Source organism: Schistocerca serialis, chromosome 1 (genome assembly GCF_023864345.2).
Source record: "Schistocerca serialis cubense isolate TAMUIC-IGC-003099 chromosome 1, iqSchSeri2.2, whole genome shotgun sequence".
NCBI lineage: Eukaryota > Metazoa > Arthropoda > Insecta > Orthoptera > Acrididae > Schistocerca > Schistocerca serialis.
In genome coordinates this window covers 93,189,295-93,216,781 of record NC_064638.1, presented here as the reverse complement: position 1 = coordinate 93,216,781, position 27,487 = coordinate 93,189,295, and the positions used below count along the sequence as shown (strand labels likewise).

The 27,487-nt window shown below is 37.8% G+C and overlaps 1 protein-coding gene across 1 annotated transcript in view; it reads right to left on the bottom strand.

Annotated features, from left to right (window-relative positions):
* The window catches only part of LOC126462459 (calcium-activated potassium channel slowpoke), a 915,336-nt gene that overhangs the window by 398,293 nt on the left and 489,556 nt on the right, over nucleotides 1-27,487 (bottom strand). Inside the window, exon 14 of the mRNA XM_050096074.1 lies at nucleotides 27,133-27,207. Within this exon, the coding sequence (XP_049952031.1) occupies nucleotides 27,133-27,207 (75 nt within the window). The remainder of the gene's footprint in view (nucleotides 1-27,132; nucleotides 27,208-27,487) is intronic.

Here is a 27,487-nt window from a genome sequence, read left to right as displayed (position 1 = left end):
TGGGTGACTGGAATTCGAGTGTAGGAAAAGGGAGAGAAGGAAACATAGTAGGTGAATATGGATTGGGGGACAGAAATGAAAGAGGAAGCCGCCTTGTAGAATTTTGCACAGAGCACAACATAATCATAACTAACACTTGGTTTAAGAATCATGAAAGAAGGCTGTATACATGGAAGAACCCTGGAGATACTAAAAGGTATCAGATAGATTATATAATGGTAAGACAGAGATTTAGGAACCAGGTTTTAAATTGTAAGACATTTCCAGGGGCAGATGTGGACTCTGACCACAATCTATTGGTTATGACCTGTAGATTAAAACTGAAGAAACTGCAAAAAGGTGGGAATTTAAAGAGATGGGACCTGGATAAACTAAAAGAATCAGAGGTTGTACAGAGATTCAGGGAGAGCATAAGGGAGCAATTGACAGGAATGGGGGAAATAAATACAGTGGAAGAAGAATGGGTAGCTTTGAGGGATGAAGTAGTGAAGGCAGCAGAGGATCAAGTAGGTAAAAAGACGAGGGCTAGTAGAAATCCTTGGGTAACAGAAGAAATACTGAATTTAATTGATGAAAGGAGAAAATATAAAAATGCAGTAAGTGAAACAGGCAAAAAGGAATACAAACGTCTCAAAAATGAGATCGACAGGAAGTGCAAAATGGCTAAGCAGGGATGGCTAGAGGACAAATGTAAGGATGTAGAGGCCTATCTCACTAGGGGTAAGATAGATACCGCCTACAGGAAAATTAAAGAGACATTTGGAGATAAGAGAACGACTTGTATGAATATCAAGAGCTCAGATGGAAACCCAGTTCTAAGCAAAAGAAGGGAAAGCAGAAAGGTGGAAGGAGTATATAGTGGGTCTATACAAGGGCGATGTACTTGAGGACAATATTATGGAAATGGAAGAGGATGTAGATGAAGATGAAATGGGAGATATGATACTGCGTGAAGAGTTTGACAGAGCACTGAAAGACCTGAGTCGAAACAAGACACCCGGAGTAGACAATATTCCATTGGAACTTCTGACGGCCGTGGGAGAGCCAGTCCTGACAAAACTCTACCATCTGGTGAGCAAGATGTATGAAACAGGCGAAATACCCTCAGACTTCAAGAAGAATATAATAATTCCAATCCCAAAGAAAGCAGGTGTTGACAGATGTGACAATTACCGAACTATCAGTTTAATAAGTCACAGCTGCAAAATACTAACACGAATTCTTTACAGACGAATGGAAAAACTAGTAGAAGCCAACCTCGGGGAAGATCAGTTTGGATTCCGTAGAAACACTGGAACACGTGAGGCAATACTGACCTTACGACTTATCTTAGAAGAAAGATTAAGGAAAGGCAAACCTATGTTTCTAGCATTTGTAGACTTAGAGAAAGCTTTTGACAATGTTGACTGGAATACTCTCTTTCAAATTCTAAAGGTGGCAGGGGTAAAATACAGGGAGCGAAAGGCTATTTACAATTTGTACAGAAACCAGATGGCAGTTATAAGAGTCGAGGGACATGAAAGGGAAGCAGTGGTTGGGAAGGGAGTAAGACAGGGTTGTAGCCTGTCCCCGATGTTGTTCAATCTGTATATTGAGCAAGCAGTAAAGGAAACAAAAGAAAAATTCGGAGTAGGTATTAAAATTCATGGAGAAGAAATAAAAACTTTGAGGTTCGCCGATGACATTGTAATTCTGTCAGAGACAGCAAAGGACTTGGAAGAGAAGTTGAATGGAATGGACAGTGTCTTGAAAGGAGGATATAAGATGAACATCAACAAAAGCAAAACAATGATAATGGAATGTAGTCGAATTAAGTCGGGTGATGCTGAGGGAATTAGATTAGGAAATGAGGCACTTAAAGTAGTAAAGGAGTTTTGCTATTTGGGGAGCAAAATAACTGATGATGGTCGAAGTAGAGAGGATATAAAATGTAGACTGGCAATGGCAAGGAAAGCGTTTCTGAAGAAGAGAAATTTGTTAACATCCAGTATTGATTTAAGTGTCAGGAGGTCATTTCTGAAAGTATTCGTATGGAGTGTAGCCATGTATAGAAGTGAAACATGGACGATAAATAGTTTGGACAAGAAGAGAATAGAAGCTTTCGAAATGTGGTGCTACAGAAGAATGCTGAAGATTAGATGGGTAGATCACATAACTAATGAGGAAGTATTGAATAGGATTGGGGAGAAGAGAAGTTTGTGGCACAGCTTGACCAGAAGAAGGGATCGGCTGGTAGGACATGTTCTGAGGCATCAAGGGATCACCAATTTAGTATTGGAGGGCAGTGTGGAGGGTAAAAATCGTAGAGGGAGACCAAGAGATGAATACACAAAGCAGATTCAGAAGGATGTAGGTTGCAGTAGGTACTGGGAGATGAAAAAGCTTGCACAGGATAGAGTAGCATGGAGAGCTGCATCAAACCAGTCTCAGGACTGAAGACCACAACAACAACATGCAGCAGTATCAGGATAGTAGACAACGAGTAGCTGAGACACTAAGTGCCACTATTCCTAGTGCCATGATAACTCTGATTTTGTTCTGCACAGCTTTTGTTTATCTGTGACAGTGAGCCACACAAATCTGATTCATGGATAACAGACGATCTGGTGGACTGGATCCCAAGAGCAAGAGATGGAGAGTGAAGTTTTAGAGTGACAAGGATAGAAGGGAACCATAAAAATTTAATATAGTAAGTGTTCAGTATCTGAAGTTGACAGATCGGTGTAGAGGTGGAACTGATCAGAGTAGAGAATTGGTCCTAAGAAAGACCAGAGGGCCAGGTCTTCCCTATGGAGAGGGGTAGTTTAGTTTCACTGTCCAGTTTTAGTAGAACTTGGAATAATTTGTAATGAGCTGTGGTGTAGCTTTGCGTCAAGTTACTGCTGATGGGTAAGCACAGTTTCGTGACATGTGGCTCAGAATATTCTAAACACAAAAGGATTGCAAGACGGGCTAGCTGTACTCAGCAAAAAACAGTGCCATGCAACACTAATAGCTTTACTGGGCAGGATGGTGCCACCTCACCAGGGCAAGACAACTGTTATAAGGTACATGATGAGATGTGAGGTTTTATTGTAACATGCATGCACTGTAGCCATATAAATGGAAGTAGATTTTTCGGCAGAGGCATTCGGAGCCCAGAAGCACCATGAAAATTCCATGTCCATATCAGACAGTGAGAGGGCTGGGAACTGTCCACGTCTGCCACTGGTTCAAGACTGGGTCAGGTCGGCTGCGGTGATGGGTTCCTATGGGACCAAACTGCTAAGGTCATCAGTTGGGTCAGCTGCCACAAGCACTTAGCCTCCTAGCTGGACTTAATGTCACAGTGTTGCTGTCCTGCCATCAATGCCTGCTGCCATCTGGCTCCTTCCTGAAGGCAGCAGGCTGTGCTCCATGTACAGCAATCTTGCTTTGTCTACATGGTGGCCATCACCGGGCCTGAGTCACAACAGCACAACAAAGAGTGCTACTGATGTCATGGTGTTGATCCACTGTCAGGCCATCAGCCATCACTTTTCCTGATGTCAGCATTGTGGGGCACTTTTGCTATTCTTTCTCACCAAGGCAGAAGCTGATGCCTGCGAGCCTCTGCCGGTCTGGGTTGCTGGAGCCTGGAGTGTCTCTCACACACTTCTAATGATATAATGTGTTTCTGAAGGTAATAAAGTGTTGTTTCTCAGTCAGCAGTGTATCTACTGGACCCCACCGGCCTGTCACACCAAACATTCACCCTACTGAGGACTGCTGGCACTCATCACCTGGTTTGATAAGCCCATCACATCAACTTCAGATCTCATGCTGCAAGGTGCAGCTTGTCAACAGTAGTATTCATTTGCCTTACCGATTTTCATACAAATAATCTGTTTTTCATGTGAATAGGAAATAATGACAAGAAGTTTTAATTGCTTCTGGTTAGAGAAATGAAACTTGTATGTACATTCATGCAACGAAAATGCATATTATTCTTAAAGAGACATTCACCCTTATCTCTATGAGAAAACTGAAGCTGATGTTGAAAGATGTTTGTCATATATGCTGAAACTGTCCTAGCACATACCTAGTGTCTCTTACAACTAGTCAGCTTGTCTGCATCTGATATCATTTTCTTCAGAACTCGGTTGTTAACTACAAAAGATCCACAAAGGATTATAACATATTTTAAAAATCATCTGAAATCAAATCATTATTGATTAGTATGACAAAAAGAGTAGTGACAGTATACACAAAAAGTAGTCATCATGAATTCAAAATGTTGTTGTTGTTGCTGTTGTTGTCTTCAGTCTGAAGATTGACCTGATGCAGCTCTCTATGCCAGTCTATCTATGCAAGCCTCTTCACGTCTGAATTACAACTGAAATGTATATCCATTTGAACCAGCTTATTGTACTGATTCCTAGGTTTCCCTCAAACAATTTTATCCTCCACCCCCCCCCCCCCCCCCAACATGTATTTCCTTCTGTTGTTAAGCTGCCTATTCCTTGATGCCTCAGAAAGTGTCCTGTCAACTGATACTTTGTTTTACTCAAGTTCCACCATAAATTTGTTTTTCCTCCACTTCAATTCAGTGCTTCCTCACTACTTACTCAGTCAGCTATGTAATCTTCAGCATTATTGTGTAGCACAATGTTTCAAAAGCTTCCACTATCTTCTTTTCTGAACAGTTTCTTGCTCATGTTTCACTTTTGTACAATGTTGCACTCCTGACAAATACCTTCAGAAAAGATTTGCTAACACTGAAATTTATATGAGATGTTAACAAATTCCTCTTTTTCATAAAATGTTTTTCTTGTTATTGTCAGTCTGCATTTTCAGTTTTATCTACTTTCTCCATCATCAATTATTTTGCTATCTAAATAGTTAAACTTATTTATTACTTTTAGTGTATCACTTCCCAAATTAATTTCTTCAGCATTACCTGATTTAATTCAAGTACATTCTATTACCATTCTTTTAATTTTGTTGGTGTTCATGTAATAATCTCTTTTCAAGACAAATCTTACATCATCTCTGAGAGAATTACAGTGTCTAAACAGCCTCATTTTGCAAATTACAATGTCACTGGTAAACCGGAAACTCAATTTTTTTTAAAATTTTTCTCCCTGAACTATAATTCCCTTTGCTAATGTCACCATGGTTTACTTCATTACCTGCTTGATGTACAAATTGAATAACTTTCGGGATAGGCTAAATCCCTGCCCTGCTCCCCTCTCAATTACTATTTCCCTTTCATGTTCTTCAACTCTTATATACTATCTGATCAAATGCATCTAGGTAGCCTCATGTAATGCAGAATTGACCATTAGATGTTGAGATATGCAGACCCACTGGTTTAAAAGGAGGTGTGGGGAGTTGTATTGTCAGTAGAGAAGCAGTTAACAGCAGAATAGGGTAGTCAGGAGAGCTCAGTGATTTTGAATGTGGACTAGCCATCGTACATCACCTCAGTACAAATCTACTGGGCACATTTTAACTCTTCTAAAACTGTCCAACTTAACTGTTGGTGATGTGATTGCAAAATGGAAATGTCAAGAAACAACCACAGCTAAACCAAGTCCAGACAGCCTTCACATACTGGCACGCAGGGAACATCAAGCATTGCATTGCATGAAATCAGCAAAAATCACTCCAGAGTTCAGAAGTGCTACCAGCAGCACAGGTAGTCAATGACTGTATGAAGGTAGCTACAAAGAATGGGTACAATAGCTGAGCAGCTATTCATAAGTCATACATTTCTGTAATTGATACTATGTGATGCTTGAGGTGGCATAAAGAATAATGCCAATGGGCAGTGGATGACTAGAAATGAGTCATTTGGAGCGAAGAATCACTCCTATGGCAATCTGATGGAAGAGTTTCAGTTTGGTGAATGCCTGGAGAACATTACCTGTCATCATGTGTAGTGCAAACAGTGAAGCATGGAGGAGGTGCTGTTTGGTATGGGGCTGTTTTTCACAGTTAGGGCATGGTCCTTGTGCCTAAGGAAGTGCTAAATGTGGAAAGACATGTTCACATTTTACAGCATTGTGTACTGCATACAGTAGGGGAATAAGAATTGCTTGTATCAGTATGACAATGGACACTGACATAAAGAAGCATGTGTGAGGCAATGTTTCGTGGACAGAAACATAACTGAAATGGACTGGCCTGCCCAGAGTCATGACCTGAACATCTTTGGGAGAAGCTGGAATGTCAAATTAGCTCCTGACTGCAGTGTCCAACTTCCCCATCTTCTATCTTACCTGATTTTGGCTCTTGCGGAAGAATGGGCTGCGTTCATTTTCAGACACTGCAATGGAAGTGTCCCCAGGAATGTCCAAGCCATCACAAATGTGAAAGATTGACAAACCACATACTAATGTCAATGTGTGTGGATACTTTTGATGACAGAGTATAGATGCTATCTGGTTTGTGTGCAAGTTGTAAATAACCTGTATTTTATCACCACTACCTTCAAAATTGTGAAAGTGTAGTTCAGTCAACATTCATAAAAGTTTCCTCACATTCTACAATTGCTATAAATATAGGTGTTCTTTTTCTCAACTTCCCTTCTAATACAAGACATAGGTTCAATATCACATTGTGTGTTCATGCATTTCTCCGGAACCCAAACATATTTTCTCTAGGTTGGCTTCTTGCTAGTTTTTCCATTCTTCTGCAAATAATTCATATTTATGTATTGCAACCATGAATTATGAAATTGGTGGTTTGGTAGTAATCATACCTGTCAGTACCTCCCATCTCTGGAATTGGAATTATTACATTATTCCCGCAGTCAGAGGCATTTCCATGTCTCGCACAAAGAAAAGTTTTGTTATGGCTGGTTCTCCCAAGTATCACAATAATTCTGAGAGAATGTTATCTACTCCAGGGGTCTAGTTTTTAATTAGGTCTTTCAGTGCTTTCTCAAACTCTTCTTGCATCATCATATATCCCATTTATCTTCACCTATTTCCTCTTCCCTTTCTATAAAATTACCCTCAAATTTCTTTCCCTTATACAGACCTTCTTCACATTCTTTCCATCCTTCAGCTTTCCCTTCTTCACTTAGCACTGGCTTGCTATGTAAGTTATTTATACTCCTAATATTGACAAGTATTGTACTCAACAAGCTTCTGGGCTCAGTGGCACATTGTAAAACTAAAAGTGCAGAAGAAATACAAATGAAAATACTTTATTTCTTACTAGCTAAGAAACCTAGGGTTGCCTGGATATTTATTTATAATTGTGCCAAAGATTTCATACATGTGGAATTGCTTCTGACTTATAAATCTTCTTTGTATACAACATTGGAAGTAGCATGACTGAGAACATGAACAAAGAGTATGTTTGCTTCATTGCCATGGGACAGAGCCATGAAGAGTTGGCTGTGTGAAAAGCAACTGAAATTTATGTCCACAGGCAGCGTCTGCTCTTGTGCTTTGTTTATGGTCACGGCATAACATAAGCTCAACTTCAATTGTACACATTTAAAGTAAAACAGTCAGTTGTAAGAATAAGGACAATTTGGGCTACAAAATCTCATTCACCCGCACCACTTCCCATTAAAAATTCCATTTCTATAATGTTACATTGGAGAGAACTAACTTTAAGAGTCTACGAGTGAAGGGCTCTGGGAAAGGAGATAATGCATGATGTTCTCAATCAGAATTACACTGTGCCTTCATTTTGGAAGGAGTTTCCAAAGAGCGAGTTAAAGCCTGATGTTCTCCAGCCACAGAAAGTCTTGTCTCATTATCATCACTAGACTCTTGAGACTGTGTAGTCTTTAAGTCTTTTAGCATTCTGGTGTATTTGGAAAGACACAACCATTTGCTAGACATTTTTATTTGAAAAAAAAAAAAACCACAATAAGACTGTATGAACTATTTACCCAAATCACAAAGTAGCCTTAATAACTTTAGTTTTCCTAACAAAGAGCATAAATAAAACCTATCAAACGAAGCAAAGCCATGTCATTAAGTTTTTAATACACAAAGTGGAATCAGTAAATCCACACATTGTTAGTTTGTATTAGTAGAGATAAGATTGGAGCACTTAATTCTGTCACTGAGTTAAAAAAAACTAACATCAATTTGTTCTTTGCTGTACTATGAAACTAACAGTGCCATGTACTGGTTCTTTTGTGTGCTTCACCATAATGATTAAACATCTGAATTACTAAGCTAAGTGGATGATTTTAGATACAGTTTTAAATTATGATTTTTTTTCCGTGACCTGATTTTATTAAATAAAGCCGGTATGTTACCCCAAGGTATGCTAAAGTTACCTATAAAAAGCCCATGAAAATTCATCTAGTAGTTATGGAGATTAGGAAGTTCAAACAGAAAAACAAACTACAATTTTATACTTTTATTATTAGTAATAGATATAAATTGTGCAGTTAAAGATTGTATTAATAATTTTTAGTAAAAATGAGTCACTAATGTGGGAATATTAATGCTCATTTTTTATTATAGAGAGACTTTTGGGAGCAACTGGATATGTTGAATATTTGATGTAAAATTTCTAATAGAAGTGGCATAAATCAGAATGCAAAGGTTTTGTTTTAGGATCATTTGAAAAAAATTTAAATCTAAGCAATTTCGGTAACTCAAATCACAATTATGAAATATCTGATCACTCAGCTTTTTGTAATAAAGGCAAACACAATGTGACACTATCATTTTAAATTTGTCATTCAGAATACTTACTGGGAATCTGTACAAAGAACTGTGCAACGAGATATACTAAGCAGATATTGCAAAGACTGAGTTTCTTGCGCCACACTATTGAAATGAAACATGAAAAATTCAAACACAAGAACAGAAACTACATTTAATTCAGAAGACTACCAATGATAAAAACTAAGGAAACACTATTATCAATCTGTTATTTGAAAGGCAAAAAGCACGTACAATGCAAAAAATTAACCAAACCAAATATAGATAACCAACCATATTTTGTCCTGGCTAGGTTGTCTTGTATTTTTTTAATAAAGAGAATTAATAAATAGGAAAGGAAGGCCTAGAAGTATTATTCATTTTCCTGTCTCTAGTTTTGAGATATGCAATGAACTTGTTGCTTACAGAAAGTTTGTGATTATTTCTGGGAGTCACAAGACCAATATAAAAAAGAATAAATCAAGTAATTAAGTTTATCCAAGCAGACTCTTGAACAGTAATTCCACATGAAGGCAATGAAAAATTATAGGAATCTGTAGATCACACAATAAAGTTAACACACAGTAATCCAAGACATGTGAAGGATTTCCTTTGGCAATTAATTTTCTGGTAATGCTTTTCTCACTGTAACATGATGAGCAGTGTGCACATCGTTAGACAACTAATCTAGCTTGCAACTGGTACCCTAGTTCACCTCAAAATGTTTGATAGGATTCAAGAGTATCCTAAAAATTTCCTTTGAGCCATACCCAATGGCCCTTCCTTTTCAGAGAGGATATTTATTACTTTTTTACAAGTGCCATACACCAGTAAACAAATTACTGACCAAGAAGTGTTGCCAAAAATATTAATTCATTTGGGTGTCATTCAAAAGTAATGGACTGAGTTCAAGCAAAGAACATCAACCCCAGAACACAGCATAGCCTCTACTGAATTATACTACCTCCTTTTCAACTTTTGGTTACCCTGCCCTTCACCCTGAACCCTTCCATTTTCTCAATGTTTTTAGTGGTTCCCTTATCTGCCCAGGCATATAAGTTCCACCCCCTACGAGCTTGTATAATTCCCTCACAATATGTTCCCTGCTCACTCATTCCCTATTCATTTCCTTTGGGGAATTCAAATTATATGGTACAGATATTAAAACTTCCAAAAAAGAATCATTAGGAAGATGTGTGCAACACATCCAAGAACCTCATGTTATCCATTGTTTAAAAAACTAAATATATTATCTGTCCTGTCACTAAACATTTTTGAAATTATAATTTTCCTGTATAGTAAACTTGAACTTTTCAAAGAATTTCACTTCAAACACACTTACACAACTATGCAAAAACAAAATTTTATGCTTCCTCCACACCTATTAAAGCTATATACTATGGCACCTCAATATATGAGCATGAAAATATACAATAAATTAAAGTGCTGTGATATTCTGAGCATGGAAATTGGTCATCTAAAGTAAAAATTACATGACCTCTTAGTGGAAAAATGTTGTTATTCAGTGGAGGAGTTTATGAATGGTGAGGTGATAATTTATGCAGGGCAACAAACATCTCTGTAAAAAAAAAAAAAGGTAAAAGAATTGTACTGCTAGAAAATTGCTTGATAACTATACTCGTTATTATTTTTAAAATTATATAGTGACATGTCTCCAGTACAACAGATCACACAATCTGAATATTGTATGTTATGAGATGAAATAAATCAAATCAAATCAAACATATCACAACCAAGAACCCTATTTGTTGCAGTCAGGCAGCAGTCAAGAGAGATGACAGTGGCTCTCTTTGCTTGTATGGATGAGAGCATATTAGTGCTGGCAAGTGCTATTTGAAAGCTAAGCAATTTCTGCCCTTTTTATGTCTTGTCCAATGTTCAACACAATGTATTTGGATTTACAAAATACAGTAATGTTGGCTAGATAGAAGGCAAGAAGCAGGAAGCTCTTCTCATAAAGGACATGGTCGATTCCTCTCAAAACTAAGATGATTCCAAATCTCTGCTAAGACATGGCAGAGGGAACATTTAATATTTTCTGAAAATTGGCTTGTAGTAAGTATGCATGAAGGAATTTTTATTCTTTCAGATTCTGTAACTGTTCGTAATACAAGAAATTAAAGACTTCGTCTTTGAGCTTCAAATTGCTGTCTTTGTGGGCTGGGAGAGTATGAAGTCATTGCCTCCACCGTCATTGGAAAGGCCAATGGAATAGAACAATAAATATAGTACTGAATAAACTATGTGATGAGGCCTGATGACAAATTCCAAAATATGACAGGAAGATTATGGCAATAATCCTATCATCATTCTATCCATTACAGTCAACATCATAATAACCTGGAGAGGAAGGTGTCACTCACATTATTTGTGAATATAATCCTTGAATTATCATTAAGAGTGATTAGTTTTTGACTGCATCATAAACATTTGGACCATGAGCAATTTTGTTTCAGAGCACAGAAGGGTTTAGAATCTTGACCAACACAAGAATATGTTTTCTCCAATGAACATAAAATCAGCGAATAAAAACATTTATAATGGTAACACAGAGATTATTACTGCATGTTGAATTTAACAGGATGCTGAAAAACTTGTGTCTTCAACAAGAACAAAATTTTTGAAGTTGATCTGCTGTTTGGTAAATTTCAACTCTTTCTTGTAAAATCTAGTTCTACATCTCAGCCTGCATTAAGATCATCATCAACCAGACTGGGAATTGCAGGCAAGCTACTGTGAAATATAAAATACACAGAAAATGAAGAAAAAAGAGAAAGAGAAGAACAAGAAGAGGAGGAGGATGAATTCCATAATGAATTATTATAAACAAAGAACATTTTGTCCATATGCACACTGCATGTTATATTTTAACAACTCAAGAAAACTAAAAATTTATAAGACAGAATAGTTGGGTGGTACTTACTGCAGAAGGCAAAATATCAGTACTGTCAATAGCTAAATATAGAGGGTGACAATAAGTCAACTACATGAAATATAATCATCATAACTTCTGAACAGTTTTCATTAGGACATTCAAACTGCATGGTTGGCTGCAGGATACAATGGTAATTAGTATGCACATGCATGGTTTGGTTTAGCAACGAAGCCCACTTTCATTTGGATGGGTTCATCAATAAGCAAAAGTCGCACATTTGGGGGACGAGAATCTGCATTTCAAGACTGAGAAGTCTCTTCATCCTAAATAGGTGGCTAAGTGATGTGCAAAGAGCAGTCATGGAATATTCAGTGTGATATTCCTTGGTGGGACGCTGATTACTGAATAGTACGTGAAGGTTTTGGAAGATGATTTCATCCCCAGTAGCCAAAGTGACCCCAATTTTGACAATATGAGGTTCATGCAAGGCAGAGCTTGACTCCATCAAAGCAGGAGAGTTTTTGATGTCCTGGAGGAGCACTGTGAGGACTGCATTCTGGTTCTGAGATACCAAGAGGCCACTGGCATGGGCCCTGATTGACTGCCATATACTCTGGATCTGAACACATGGGACTCCTTTTTGTGGGGTTATATTAAAGACAAGGTGTACAACAATAATGATAAAACCATTGCTGAGCTGAAAACAGACATTCAGGAAGTCATTAACGGCATCGATGTTCCAACATTTCATTAGGTCATGCTGAATTTCACTATTGGTCTGTGCCACATCATCGCCAATAATGGCAGGCATATAAAATATATCATAACCTAAATCCAAATTCTACAGTGATGTTTACATGTTGAAAGTTTGTGTACACTGCAATTGGTAATTAATTTACTTTTTTCATATACTGGGAGTTTAATAATTGTCACCCTGTAAAAGTATGCAACTCTATCCTAGATGTGAGGTATAATAGTTCTTTTCTTGGGGAGAAAGGACGAATAGGTTAAGAAGGAAAGGCGTGTCACTCAGAGCCCAGTATGAAGGATCCAATTGTTTTGAGGACATGGGTATATAAGGGAGCATCTTTGTTTCCCTTATCCTCAAAACAGGTGAGTCTTTCTCATCCTGGGCTCTGCGGTACCTGCCTTTTCTTCTTCAGCTTCCTCAAACTATTCCTCTCCCCTCTGTAATTTTTATATTTGGCTTTGGCAGTAGTGATATTCTACCCCTGCAGGTAAGTATTGGCCAGAAATTTATATACAATGCCTGACAAAAAAAGTGAAGCACCCAGAAGATGAGATGGACACAAAATGAAACTTCATGGTACATGACGCTATTTCAGTAATTACAAAATCAAGTGAAATTTACAAAGAATATTTTATTATGAAGCCACTCATCAATTTGATGTTGCACACCCTCCGGCATGGATGCATGCACTGATTCTGTCAGAAAGTGTGTTATAAGTCCATTGTATTGTCTCCTGAGACAAATTGGCCCATGAAGGGCGTAAATGATCCTTGATATCCCAGATACTGGAACTGGGATGACATTGATGCACACTGTCCTATTGGAAAATTGCACTATGATACTGTCACATGACAGGTAATACATGAGGGTGTAGCATGTCCGTGGTGCACCACTGTGCCATCAGGGTTCCCTCAATGGCTATCAGTGATGAGTTGACATCATGTCCAATGGACTGCCATATCATGATGAAAGGAATAACCCACTGTGCCTTTCCAAAACATCAGAAGTATTGAACCCCTCCCCATGTCACCATCACACTCACTGACAGTGGTCATTTAGGTTAGCACAGAACCACAATTCATTGTTGAACACAATACATGGTCATTCATCAGCAGTCCTCACTTCCCTGTCATAACAACATTCAAGATGCAGCTATCTGTGTTGTGATGTTAACAGCAGCCTAAACATGGAACAGTATTTCCTAGTTCGGCTGCTGTTAGTCACCAAGCAATGGTGTGGGGTGACACAGAATGTTGCAATGAGTGATGGTGTGTATGTGTACAACGTAACATGGACATCTGACCATCTCTTCCAGGTGCTTCACATTTTTTTCAGACAGCATATAATTTTAAAAAATGGAGTTTTTTTCCTGTTGCATTATAGGGATGTTGTTGACGTCAACAATGACAGGATTTTGTGGTCTGAAGTGTTCCCGTTTTTTACACACCGGCAAGCCTAATAAATTGTTGGCAAACAGGCAAACTTAAATTGAGACATTATCTGAATGTTGTTACTTACTGCTTAAACTCAGTCAGGTTACCAGATAGTATGCTAATAAATTTTGTGTGATAAATTTTGTATAGTCACAAAAGCAAAACTATTAATTACTAAAAACCCATGTGGAATGAGATTAAAATAAGATAATGTCTTACTTTCAGTCACCAGTGTCTGTTGTAAAAGTGTTATGGTTCATAAAATAATATAAAATATATTCATAATATAATACAAAATTTATTTGTAAATTCACTGTTACTACTACACTGATAGAAAATTTTTCTTGCTACTGTATTTTAATATTGTCAGATAACACAGTGAGTTTAATTGATTAATTAAACCTTTTGCAACTGCCCTTTCTATATTCGAAAGAGAAAAAGTACATTTGCAACTCATACAGCAAACTACAGGATTCAAAGAGGAGAAATTTAATGTAAAACTGCAAATGTGTGATGGAAACTACTTATTCCTTTCCCAGCTATTTAACAGGGGAACACTTCTTTCTTCAGTATTATCACAAAGCCAGCAAATTTTATTCATAATCTGATCAAATATTTGGCAATGTTACATAAGCAAATTGCATATTTTCCGTTGTTCTTTCTCGTTACAAAAGAATAATAATCATAAGCATATTGATGAACCCTCCACAATGGTTTCCTTAGATCCAAAACAATATCCAGTAGAAACTATGTATATGAGAATAAACAACTACTCACCAAACAGAAATGATGCCAAACAGTATGAAGGCGGGGGTTTTCCTGTCTCTTACTCAGTGCTCTTCTGTTTGGAGAGTAGTGATCTGTCCTCAAATACATAATTATATTTCATTCTGAATTTTTCATTTATATAATATCCAAGACAAGAAATTTAAATGTAAGTGATATCATTGGCACAATAACTTTCAACAATGTGCTTCTGATAGACACTTCTTTATCTGCAGAAGTTCGTAAGTTCATCAGCTTTGGGTATACCACATCTCAAATAAGTAATAACTACTAATTTCTTTGTACATGTAATGTGAATTGTCAAAGCCCTTTCATACAAAAATTCTAATGGCTTTAAACCAACAAAGATGCTATCAACTCCTTCCAAATCAAACTTGCTCAGAAATAATGATACTACATGCCAAGGAGGCATCATCATTTAAGCCATCAAGAAATTAGCTTCTGCATAATTTCAATTAAGACAGCTGAAGTTTGAATAAAATAATTAATACATCTTATAAGGAAAAATACTGTTTCATTTTGTGAAGGAGTTCTTACAACCATATCCCATTTTAATAAGAAAACATAGGTTCTGTGGAATATGAGGAAAATTTTCAACCTAGCATCACTCCATCACTCATTATTACTCTTTTGAAATTTCTTTTGTACCCTATTGACCTAACGTAAAGGGAATACATATCCTAGATCACTTTCTTGCTTTCTTTTAATTTTAAACAACATACTGTGAAATGCTGTTTCATATTCTTATTCTTATTTCTGGTCAAATACAAGTACTGCTTTATAGCAAGAGAGTAGCACAAACCACACAGAAGCGTCAGTAATCAACAAGTTAAATGACATACACAACTGAAGTAAGTGTGACAGGCTCTCAATAATTTTGTCTAATCTATGAAAGCAGACAAGCAGTTGTCTAGAAAAATTAGTTTTGTATATAGGAAAGCAAACTACATGGATATACTAAAGTGGCACCGTGCTCAGCTAACCATACTGAAAATATAACAATTAATGCAACCAATAGAGTAATTCCAGTAAGTTCCAAAAGGAAAGAAAACAATGGCAGTACCAGTAACTTAATATTAATAAGTTTCTTGTTAAATATCACCTAAGATTTAAAATGCAATGATTAGCAAACATCTTCATATGCCAGTAGTTCTGAATTGCAGAATTCAGACACCACACAATAGCTCCAGCCATTCCATACCGCATAGAAGAATGTGTTCTTTTGAGTGTCTGTTATCAAGCTTTTCATACTGTCAACTGAACCATTTATTAACTGGATCACTTTCAGTTCTTGATTAGATTTATGAAATTCATAACATACATGTTCAACATCTTACTCTCATTAACAATTTTCTGTAATACACCAAAATTAGTTTCATACTATTAGGTATGTAAATGTTAGGTAAGTAGTGCTAATTTTTCTGTATTACACTTCTGTTTTAACTCATCTAATGACACAGTGTTTAACAATGTTACTTTTTAAAGGAAATTTATTCTTTTAATAAACAAAAAAAAACCTTTTAATTTACAAAATGAATTTTTAATCATATAAAACAACAAAGAATTCCAATGATATTCATTTCTTTTTTTTTTACTGTATCATGCAATATGGAAATATTTGAATAATGCAGCACTCACAACTGTGTAAATAACAAAGAAGTGCTGAAGTGAGGCAATGCACAACATAGGCATCTGGCTTGGCTTCCAGATTTTTATTTACTTTACTAAAAATAACAGAGTGGCAGCCTGGATGTGCACTTTACTTTCAGATTATGAAGTGACTTGATGAAATAAATGAATCACGTGCAGTGACAGTGAAACATGATACAAAGGAAGTCTGAGACATCATGTGTGTAGGGTGTACAGAGTAAGATGTGTACAGGATGATCAATAAATATTTTGTATAATTTAGGAGTTGACATGCAGGGGGTGAGATAGTATGTAAAAATAATGTCAACATGACAAACTATGCTGCTGATGACATGTTATACCAAATACTTTCAACCTCTGTTACTCATCATGCTGATACATGATGCACTTTCAACACAGCAGCACCAAAGAGATAAACGCCAACAATATTGTAGAAATACTGTCATCTTAGGTCTAAATCTTTTGCAGTGTGAATAAACTATTTACTTCATCTTAATGACGACTGGTGATGGGATTATGGTGTTTAGGCTTGGGCAGCTTTTCCAAACTCTCCTCATTTCCTAAACCTCACCAGTGTTTTGTCTATGTCTCTCTTCCTTCCCTTTCAAGCCTTCTGCCAGAAGAAGGAGCCCCTGACCCTGAAAGTTTGCAAATTTCCTTAATCTTTATATGTGTATGTTTCCTGTCTGTGTTTGTGACTTAATATGTATGAGTGCATACCAGAATCACATAAGATGTTTGTCATTGTTATTCCAATTGGAAAGCATACCTTTTCTTTTCTCTTTCATGATCGGTAAATCTTTTAGATCTACACTCCACCAGCTATATGGTTTTCTTGGATTCTATGTGAAAAATAGAACACACAGCAAACGTTCCTCTCCATCCAATAAATGGGTAGTAGTTATGAAAGTACACAAAATATTAAAAGTGACAATGCACAAGAACTGCAATAAGAGATAATGTCATGACAAGGAGAAAATATAGTAAAACTGACATGAGTGCATCTCTGAACATTGGTTGCAGAAAATGTGCAGATGATGCTAGACTTGAATAAGAGCACTGCAAGATGTGGATGCAGGGCAGAAAAAATGGAACAGATACACAAACAGAGTTGAGATAAATTTGATATTTTAATGATAACAAATGAACATGACAAGCTAACAGAATACTAAACAGATAAAGAGCAAAGCAGTCTGATAAATGGAGTATAATTTAGAACATATCTGGCTGCCAGTATCTGAGTGCTAACTGTTATGATAGACACATTTTCCACAATTGTCTCCTGTATGTTGTTAAGTTTAGACTGACTGTCATGATTTTGATAAATATATGGAACCATAGTATGGCTTGGTGTCTCAGTGGTAAGGGGCCTGTTTACAAATACAAAGGTCTCTGGTTTGATCCCCAGGCAATACTAGCATTTTTATCTGTCACTTATCACTTCTTTCATCTCTGGCAATGCTTATTGACGTGAACATTGTCAAGTGCCACTGTGGTTCTGAAATCGTATTTAATGATAGGTCTCCCTATAACTGGTTGGGCAAGTCAGTTCAAATGTCAGAAGAAGGCAATGGCGTACCATCTCCTACAGGACTATGCCTAGTAAAGCACTGAGGTGTTCAAACCAATCTTTGGATTGACAAGAGCTATGGAACTGTGACATGTTCAATCATTTTTTTTTTTTTGTAAGGGTGTCATTTCATTCCTGTCATTAAATACACTTGATGTTTTCATACATCCAACATAAAAACACCACTATCTCAATGTAAAAATACTGCTGTACCAACTAACTAAATTTTCCTTCCCTTGACATACACATCAGAATGATACATGAATCTGTTCTGATTTGGACTATTTTACATCTCTACTAGCATCTTACAAAATCATTACTCTGTAGACTAGACCACCTCCCCTGTTCCTCAGCTTGAGCAATTCTTGTCTGATGAGTTCACATTGTGGGTATAGGCATCCTACAGTCCAATAGGCCAGAGTGATGGTTGAGTCCATGCAGGGATCTAATCCTATGGAGTGTACCATAGAACCCAGGTCAAGAGTTACGGGTTAAGACATCAATGGTAGCAAAAATGGAGAAGATTATTTGGTACAACAAAATTGGCAACACATTCCTCTGAGGAAGAGCACATGGCACCCACTGCCTTGTGGGATGAGGAGGATCAACTTTTCTTCCACAGCCAATACAGAAATCTAAGACTGGTGATAGTATTAAATCAGGTAACAGAGGTACTAATAGTTTCTCCTTTTTATAGCTGTGGGTTGAAAGGACACAAAATATCAGACCAGCAGAAACCTAAGAAAAACTAAGGAGAGAAACCAAAACAAAACTCTGCAAGGGCAGCCACTGATGATCAAGATGGAAAAGAGAACAATTACTGTTTCCCTGCAGCTAGTTATGAAAGCTCAGCAACTTCAACTGAAATTAAATGGTATTTAGATTCCATAGCTACAAAGCATTTAATAAATAGCAATAAACAATTGAAAATTGTGAAAGGATTGCCAGAGCCAATTAAAATCAATGTTGTGAAGTCTGGAAAATTTTCATATGCTACGTGTGTCATGAAATTGAAGTTATGAGTGGTGTAAATGGCAAGAATATTCTTATATTGATTACAGATATTTTGTCAGGTATCCAGAACTCTGCTATAACCTACAGACAATATGAAAAATAGAATCAGAAGGTCTGCGAGTAGTTTCTGAGAACCGTAAAGGTATTATTTGAAAGAACAGTGTGACTCTTGCCATTGGACAAAGGAGTGAGTCAGACATCTACATACTAATCTTTACACATAAAAAAGGAACATCAACATCATGCAGCTTCACCAACAGAAACATTTGCAGATCTGAGTTATGATCATATTCATAAGTCGCAGATGCAAGGTGATGAAATAAACCTAAAATCTGACAAGTCAGATTATTATTTTTGTGCTACATGTATTGAAGGGAAACAGACATCACAGCCCCATAAAACACAAAAAGTAGAACAAACCAGACCACTAGAAAATACTCATAGTGATCTAACTGGACCTGTTACTCCAATCTCATATGATAAATGAAAAGTACATTTTGACATTTATTGACGACTTCACTCATTTTGCTTGTGTATATTTTCTGGAAGCTAAGTCAGAAGTGCCAAAGTTTTAAAAAAATTTTGAAGTAATGTCTAGAGCTCAATTTAATCAGAAAACAAGTCCTCTTCACTGTGATAATGGGCATGATTATATATCAAATGAGCCGAAGACTATCTGAGAAGACTTGGCCATTTAGTTTGAGTTCACAATGTGATATACATCACAGCTGAATGGGGTTTCTGAATGTCTAAATATGACCATTTTGAATAAAGTGCACTGTAAGCTTCCAAAATCCAAACTTGACAAGAGTTTATGGACAGAAGCAGTGTTGACAATGGTTTATATTAGAAGTAGGAGTCCAACTGCAGCCTTGGTAGGAAAAGTACCATCAGCTGAATGATTTGGGACAAAACCCAACCTCAAGAAGATGAAGGCTTCTGGTTGTTCAGCTTCTTTAAAAATTCCAAAGGAACTTTTAGTTATTTTGATACTTGTTCACTTAGATCCATTTTTATTGGCTACTATCCAAATAGATACAGATTTTAGTGTCCAGAGCAGAAAGAACTTATTTCAGGAGAGGGTGCAATTTTTGATGAAATGGAATTTATTTTCAACTGGATAGCTAGTGAACAGTGGCTTTTAGGAGAAGATGAAAACAGGACAGACAAAAACAGGACAGAAGAGTACAAAACATACAAAAAGAAGAAAGAAGACAGGAAATTTGAGAGATTTGATCAAGACACCTGAAAAGGAACAAAACACTTTGACACAGCAACAGAGACCGAAGGATGCCTGAATGATTTGACAATTACGCAGTACTGGCCTGGCATGCTGAGTCATTTGTTGTTGATGGTCCTGAATGCTATTAAGATATACAAGGGAGACATGCTCAACATGGATGGAGGGATGTGATCAATGAAGAAAAAGTAACTGGAATTTATTGTGATTTGAGATTTGACTGAGTGCTATTCAGGGAAGAAATCAACTGATAGCAAATTGGTGTTCAAAATTAAACAAAATCAAGATGGAAATATTGAAAGATATAAAGCATATAAGGCAAGGTTTCTAGTCAAAGGCTGTGCTCAGAGAAGGGGTTAGGATTACTATGAAATATATGCTCCTGTTGCATGTTTGGCTATGTCGAGAACACTGGTGTCAATCATCATTGAGGAGGCTCTATTTAATGCCAAATTTACGTCAAAAATACCTTTCTTGATGGGGAACTACTTGAAGAGATCTACTTGAGGATACCTCAAGATGTCACAAGTCAAAATAATCAAATCTTCGAATCAAAAATGACTTGTATGGACTGAAACAGGCTTCTCATACATGTAATCCAACAATTGATAGTGTCAAAGTAGGTGTCCTTAGACAATCAAACACTGGCAGATGACTGTATGTTGGTACTTTAGAAGAAAGCAGAGTGTATCTTATATTATACACAGATGATGTTATAACTACTACAAGTAACTTTGAAGAGATTAACAAGATTAAATGGGGCTTTGGAAAATTGATTTTTCAAGCGAGAAATGGGAGAACCTCTTGGCACTGATTTCAAAAGGTCAGATGATGGAAAGATTATAAGTCAATCTACACATGCTCAAAAACTACTGGAACATGCTGACATAAATGATTGTAACCTGGCTAAGACACCATTAGAGACCAAACCCACAATGCAAAGCAGACCACTGCTGAATAATGGTGTAGAGTACATAGGTGAATCTTAACTACACTCCTGGAAATGGAAAAAAGAACACATTGACACCGGTGTGTCAGACCCACCATACTTGCTCCGGACACTGCGAGAGGGCTGTACAATCAATGATCACACGCACGGCACAGCGGACACACCAGGAACCGCAGTGTTGGCCGTCGAATGGCGCTAGCTGCGCAGCATTTGTGCACCGCCGCCGTCAGTGTCAGCCAGTTTCCCGTGGCATACAGAGCTCCATCGCAGTCTTTAACACTGGTAGCATGCCGCAAAAGCGTGGACGTGAACCGTATGTGCATTTGACGGACTTTGAGCGAGGGCGTATAGTGGGCATGCGGGAGGCCGGGTGGACGTACCGCCGAATTGCTCAACACGTGGGGCGTGAGGTCTCCACAGTACATCGATGTTGTCGCCAGTGGTCGGCGGAAGGTGCACGTGCCCGTCGACCAAGGACCGTACCGCAGCGACGCACGGATGCACGCCAAGACCGTAGGATCCTACGCAGTGCCGTAGGGGACCGCACCGCCACTTCCCAGCAAATTAGGGACACTGTTGCTCCTGGGGTATCGGCGAGGACCATTCGCAACCGTCTCCATGAAGTTGGGCTACGGTCCCGCACACCGTTAGGCTGTCTTCCGTTCACGCCCCAACATCGTGCATCCCGCCTCCAGTGGTGTCGCGGCAGGCGTGAATGGAGGGACGAATGGAGACGTGTCGTCTTCAGCGATGAGAGTCCCTTCCGCCTTGGTGCCAATGATGGTCGTATGCGTGTTTGGCGCCGTGCAGGTGAGCGCCACAATCAGGACTGCGTATGACCGAGGCACACAGGGCCAACACCCGGCATCATGGTGTGGGGAGCGATCTCCTACACTGGCCGTACACCGCTGGTGATCGTCGAGGGGACACTGAATAGTGCACGGTACATCCAAACCGTCATCGAACCCATCGTTCTACCATTCCTAGACCGGCAAGGGAACTTGCTGTTCCAACAGGACAATGCACGTCCGCATGTATCCCGTGCCACCCAACGTGCTCTAGAAGGTGTAAGTCAACTACCCTGGCCAGCAAGATCTCCGGATCTGTCCCCCATTGAGCATGTTTGGGACTGGATGAAGCGTCGTCTCACGCGGTCTGCACGTCCAGCACGAACGCTGGTCCAACTGAGGCGCCAGGTGGAAATGGCATGGCAAGCCGTTCCACAGGACTACATCCAGCATCTCTACGATCGTCTCCATGGGAGAATAGCAGCCTGCATTGCTGCGAAAGGTGGATACACTGTACTAGTGCCGACATTGTGCATGCTCTGTTGCCTGTGTCTATGTGCCTGTGGTTCTGTCAGTGTGATCATGTGATGTATCTGACCCCAGGAATGTGTCAATAAAGTTTCCCCTTCCTGGGACAATGAATTCACGGTGTTCTTATTTCAATTTCCAGGAGTGTATTTTGTCTGTCAGTGGGTTGTTTGATGTATGCTATGCTTACAAGACCAGAACTGAGTGTTCCAGTAAATTATTTCAGCAGATACCAAAGCAAACAAAGAGAGGGCCATTAGAAGGGACTTTAAAAAGTAACAAGATACATTAAAGGAACGCTGAATTTTGGTTTCCACTATGAAAGAGGAGGAGCAGAGTTGGTTCTCTGCTATGCAGATGCAAGTTTTGGCAGTGGATAAGACAGGAAGTTTACATGGGGATCCCTTTTGCAAGAGCATGGATATATTATTCGTTGGACAACAAAATGTCAAAGCTGAATCTCCTATCTCCAACTAAAACAGAAGATGTTGCCTTGGCCACAACAGCAGCTGAATTTCTGTGACTAATTCAACTACTGACTGACATGGGTCTCAAGGTCAACTACTCTAAGGATTCTTGCATTCATTTACTTGAAACATGGGAGCATCAAAGAATGAACATGTTGACATTAAATATAATTTTGTCAGAGACTATATCAGCAAGGGAATTATTGATGCACTTTATATAAGTACAAAGGGATAACAGGCTATCTTGTTGACTACGCCATTCATTACTTGTCAGAGAATCTGTAAAGTTGTGAGATTGTTTAAATTTTGCTGGGTGAGTTGAGAGTTATTTGAACTGAGGAGGAGCACTGAGTGTTGAAACTGAGATCTCTCAACTGAATTATTTGTTTAGTACCTTGCACCCCCGTGCTATTATTTTTTATTCTGTCACTGGTAGCCAAGAGTTAACAGTTTTCTGTCTTTATTCAGAAATCAATAAACATTATCTGAACTTTGACAAATAAATTGATGTTATTACATGAAAACTGATAATTCATGTGCCTGAGGAATGCTCATAGCTCTCTAAGTTCATCGCCTCCAAATAATGGAGCTTTAAATTGGGTGACAGTTATCTCTTCTCCATTTTGTTAGGGCTACCCCTGATGTGAATCATTCTGATTCTGCAACGAACAAATGGACACACCAGTTTTGTACCACAATGTAAAACTTAATTTGGGCATTTCATATTTTTCATCTTAGTGCTATGCCAACTCCACTGATGCACACTAAGTCATGCATTCATAGCTATTATCCAATGCATAATATATTACCACTAAAATGGTCAACAGAAGTTACAAATTTTGTTTGTATGTAACAGAATATGTCATGAAAGTGATTGAATCCATGTGTCTGTTAGACTATCATAAATGATCACTTTGCTGGTCACAAACACACAACTGGTTACGAATAAGCCACACTCCACTCTTTTTTGTATGATGTACCAGCCTCATTGTTACAGGAGTCCGTGTATATGGTTAGCAATATTGGAACTGCTAGATTACTGCTATGGGTCATGCAAAGAGGATTCTTCAGATGGTTCATCTGGCAGAACATTTATAAAAAAAGACAAAGATTGTGTTGTGAGTCTGGGTCCAGTAACCAGTTTTCATCTGTCAGTTATTTGAACATAACTTTTGTACTTCTCTCTTCTTCCCTTTTTGACCCCACTGCAGAGCCTCCCATAGCTGTACCCAACAGCCCACTGTTCCGTTCCAAATATACCCCTGCACACACCCAAAGGTAGTACTAGCATTTTCACCGACCGCTACCCTGCTATCCCCCTCCCCACCTTACCCAGCAGCCGTTCTGTACCTCCACTACTACATGAACCAACAAAGATCACTGCTCACCTCAGATACAGTCACTGTCAGGGCTTAGTGCCCATACACAACAGTGGCAATGTGTGTGTGAGTTATGCACAAGTGTTTCTTGCTTTGTCTATATCTGATGAAGGACTTAGTTCTATAGCTATTAATATTTAGCTGTCATTTTTTCAATGTGTCTGTCTGCCACTCAATTTGTCTTCCAAGTGGTGAGTAGCAGTCTATTCTTTCCATATTGTTATTCAATCCTGGATTTTCCATTGTATTTTGTCATTAATAACAGGCAAAGATAAACATTTATAGATTAAATAAAAGAGCAGAAAGGGCAACACTCTCATAATTAGAAAATGAATTTCATGCCAAGTCCTGCAAGCTTAGTTGGTCACTTAAGTGGCTGTCAAGTGTAGAAAATATGAGAAACACATTCATAAACTTTTGGGGCTGGATTTCTCACACATGACCACACATTCATTTCTCCCATGTGACCATGCATTCACCATTTTTGATGTAATAGTAAATGTTTCTGTTCAATGTGTTCTAGGGAGAAACCCAACAAGTGTTTGTAGCTAACAACTAAAATTCATTTTGACAGACAAGGTAGTGACTAGTGCACCCATTATATCCATGATCGCAGGTGTTGCTACGGAAAAATTTGTATAGTTTACACATGAAGAAGTACTGAGAAACCTGTGTATTTCACAGATTAAGAAATATTGAGAAACCTGATAAGCTCCTGTTTAACCATGGAGGGTTATTCTTCTCACGATCAGGCATTTATGACTTTCATGAAGAGCCGCACAAATGATAATGGATGTGAAGCTAAACGATTGTATCAAAACACGATTTTGGACAATTGACTCATACAACATTTGCTTCTGTTTATCAACACTTCATAGAGACAGAACAGCAACATCAGTTATTTACTGACACAGGATAAGATTAGCTCTAGTCATATGTCAGAAAGAGTTTATTTCACACATTGTCAAAGAACCAAGTACCAACACATCACATCTTCTCAAATCTTATATTATAACATGAACTACTGATGTATCTATACACATTCATCTTTAGCACATGCAGAGTGCTTGACAACTTTTCACTGGCCAGAAAAGAACCTACACCAGCCTGTTGTTTCGGTCATCGGTACTGTGTACAGATGATCTGGAAGATGTGCAAATGACGTTCTTCATAACCAGTATTTGTAGGCAGATGAAAATCCTCATGATACATCTTAGGCTAGACACCAGCACAGTAGCTGTGTTGGCTTGGAAGGATACATGATTGTCTGCTAGTACCATGTTCTTCTAGTATAAATTATAGTTTCTGCCTACAAGAACTTGTTTCAGAACACATCTCTAGACTCCTTACAGGATGCCTTCCAATAAAAAATGAAAACTATATGGTTTATGCATGAGGGGTCTTCCAGCATTTTTCAGTCAAATTGTTTAACATGCACTGGATATTTATTATGACAGACTCCTTCTCCTCGACATATGAAGCTAAGGAAGGACCACTTCCATTCACTGCATCTTCACTTTACCTCTGTCCTTTTGACTAACATGTGTGAAGGAACATAAAAAAATTGGTTTATGCAATACATAGATGAATAACCAATGTGTCATGGAAACTTCAAAACTTTTCAAGACTGCGTGGAAGAGTTTTTTTTCCATCATTCAATGAGTGCATGCATGTATAAAAGACACTAAAGGACATTTTGAATACATATTATGGATTTCTGACTAAACAATTTTGTAAAATGTTCTTTCATTATCATTTAAGAAATGAAGGACTTTATGACATGTGTTTGCATGAATATTTTGTTGTTTTATGTGTGAAACCTTTTTAATGAATTTACTACACTTATCTCATAATAGAAGTCTCAGATATTCTGAATTCCATTAATACTTTAATTGTTGTGAAACAAATTAGGAACTTCTACCACATTTCTGTTACTGGTACAGTCCAGTTCAATTCAATATGCCACAATGTACTCTGTGATTGCTCATTTACTTGATTAATATGCCATGTATCTCTTTTATACTAGAATTACAACTTAATTTACTTGTGATTAATCACACTCATCCATTTTAAGATCTGCCTCCAAGATCCACTGATGAATGTAAGACTGCATACCTTTTTTTATGAAGAAGCATAATGTAGATATTACAACAGTTTTTTGTATGAATGTGCATATTCTGATTACTCTGTTTGAATGATAATTCATAAATACATGTTGTAATTACTGTGATGAAGGAGGTTTCATTCAAAGAAGTTGATATCCACTGCAGTATAGATAAGTTATTGTAGTCAAAGAAAACCACCACAATGTACAACAACTGGACTGAGAAAACAATCTGAATGTCCCTAAGAAGGAACCAACACAACCATATGTACTATTTAACGTTCAGACTTCAAATGTCCAGTGAGATTGATACCAAATCACAGATTTAAACACCTACACACACAATTTTAAAGAAATTCTTGTTTCTGCTGATTTATATGGGTCAAATACATTACAACGATATATTTATGCGTACTGTCATATAGAGTTGGAACTGACATGGGTAAGCGAGCATTTTACCTTCTTCTACTTGTTAAATTACAAAGTATCTTCACAGTTTGTAAGTATAATAAATAGTGAATTAATGATTACTAAAAGTAGAATTAATTGCATAAGTATGTAGCTTTACACAAGCATCAAGTATAACAAATGAACTGTTGCTTTGGCAAGGTTTCTAAGGGAAGGGATGTTCGTGCTTAAAAGCTATTGAAACCACCATTCCTGTACTACAGCTATCAAATTTGGCTTATAATGCCACAGTGCTTACAATACAGTCAGTACATAATGGTCAGTGAGCCATGCACTCAAAAGAGACACATTCTTCTGTACAAATCAAAGGCATCTGTTGAGGCAAGCGTTGCGGGCAGCAAGGAAGAAACTAGCAAATGGACACAACGCAGGTGGCAACCAACAACTGGACAGACAAAAAACTCAGTATTAAATATCTGAAATATTATTTTTGTTATTGAAAGCAGAGGAGCAGAGGCAAGCCCTACCCTCCAGATAGTTCTGGTAGGTCGCATTCAAGCCACCTTTCACCATGCCTGACTGCATCATCATCATCCCCACATCTGCAAACAGGGAAATAAGAAAATACTGCAAAGTCCTTTAAACTGCAATATAACTATCATATGTAAAATTGTTAATCCAGGCAGCAGTGTCAAAAGGAACACTCTGAGAAAGCAGATACAGCAAAGCATCTGTTTTTCCCAAGACAAAAGATGCTATTAGGTAAAACCATATCAATAGCGGGATACTGAAGCTAATGCGAATTTATCTTGCTAAAAATATTTATTGATGCAGCTTATTCAAACTATGATTCAATATTGAACATTTTTAACATACATGAGT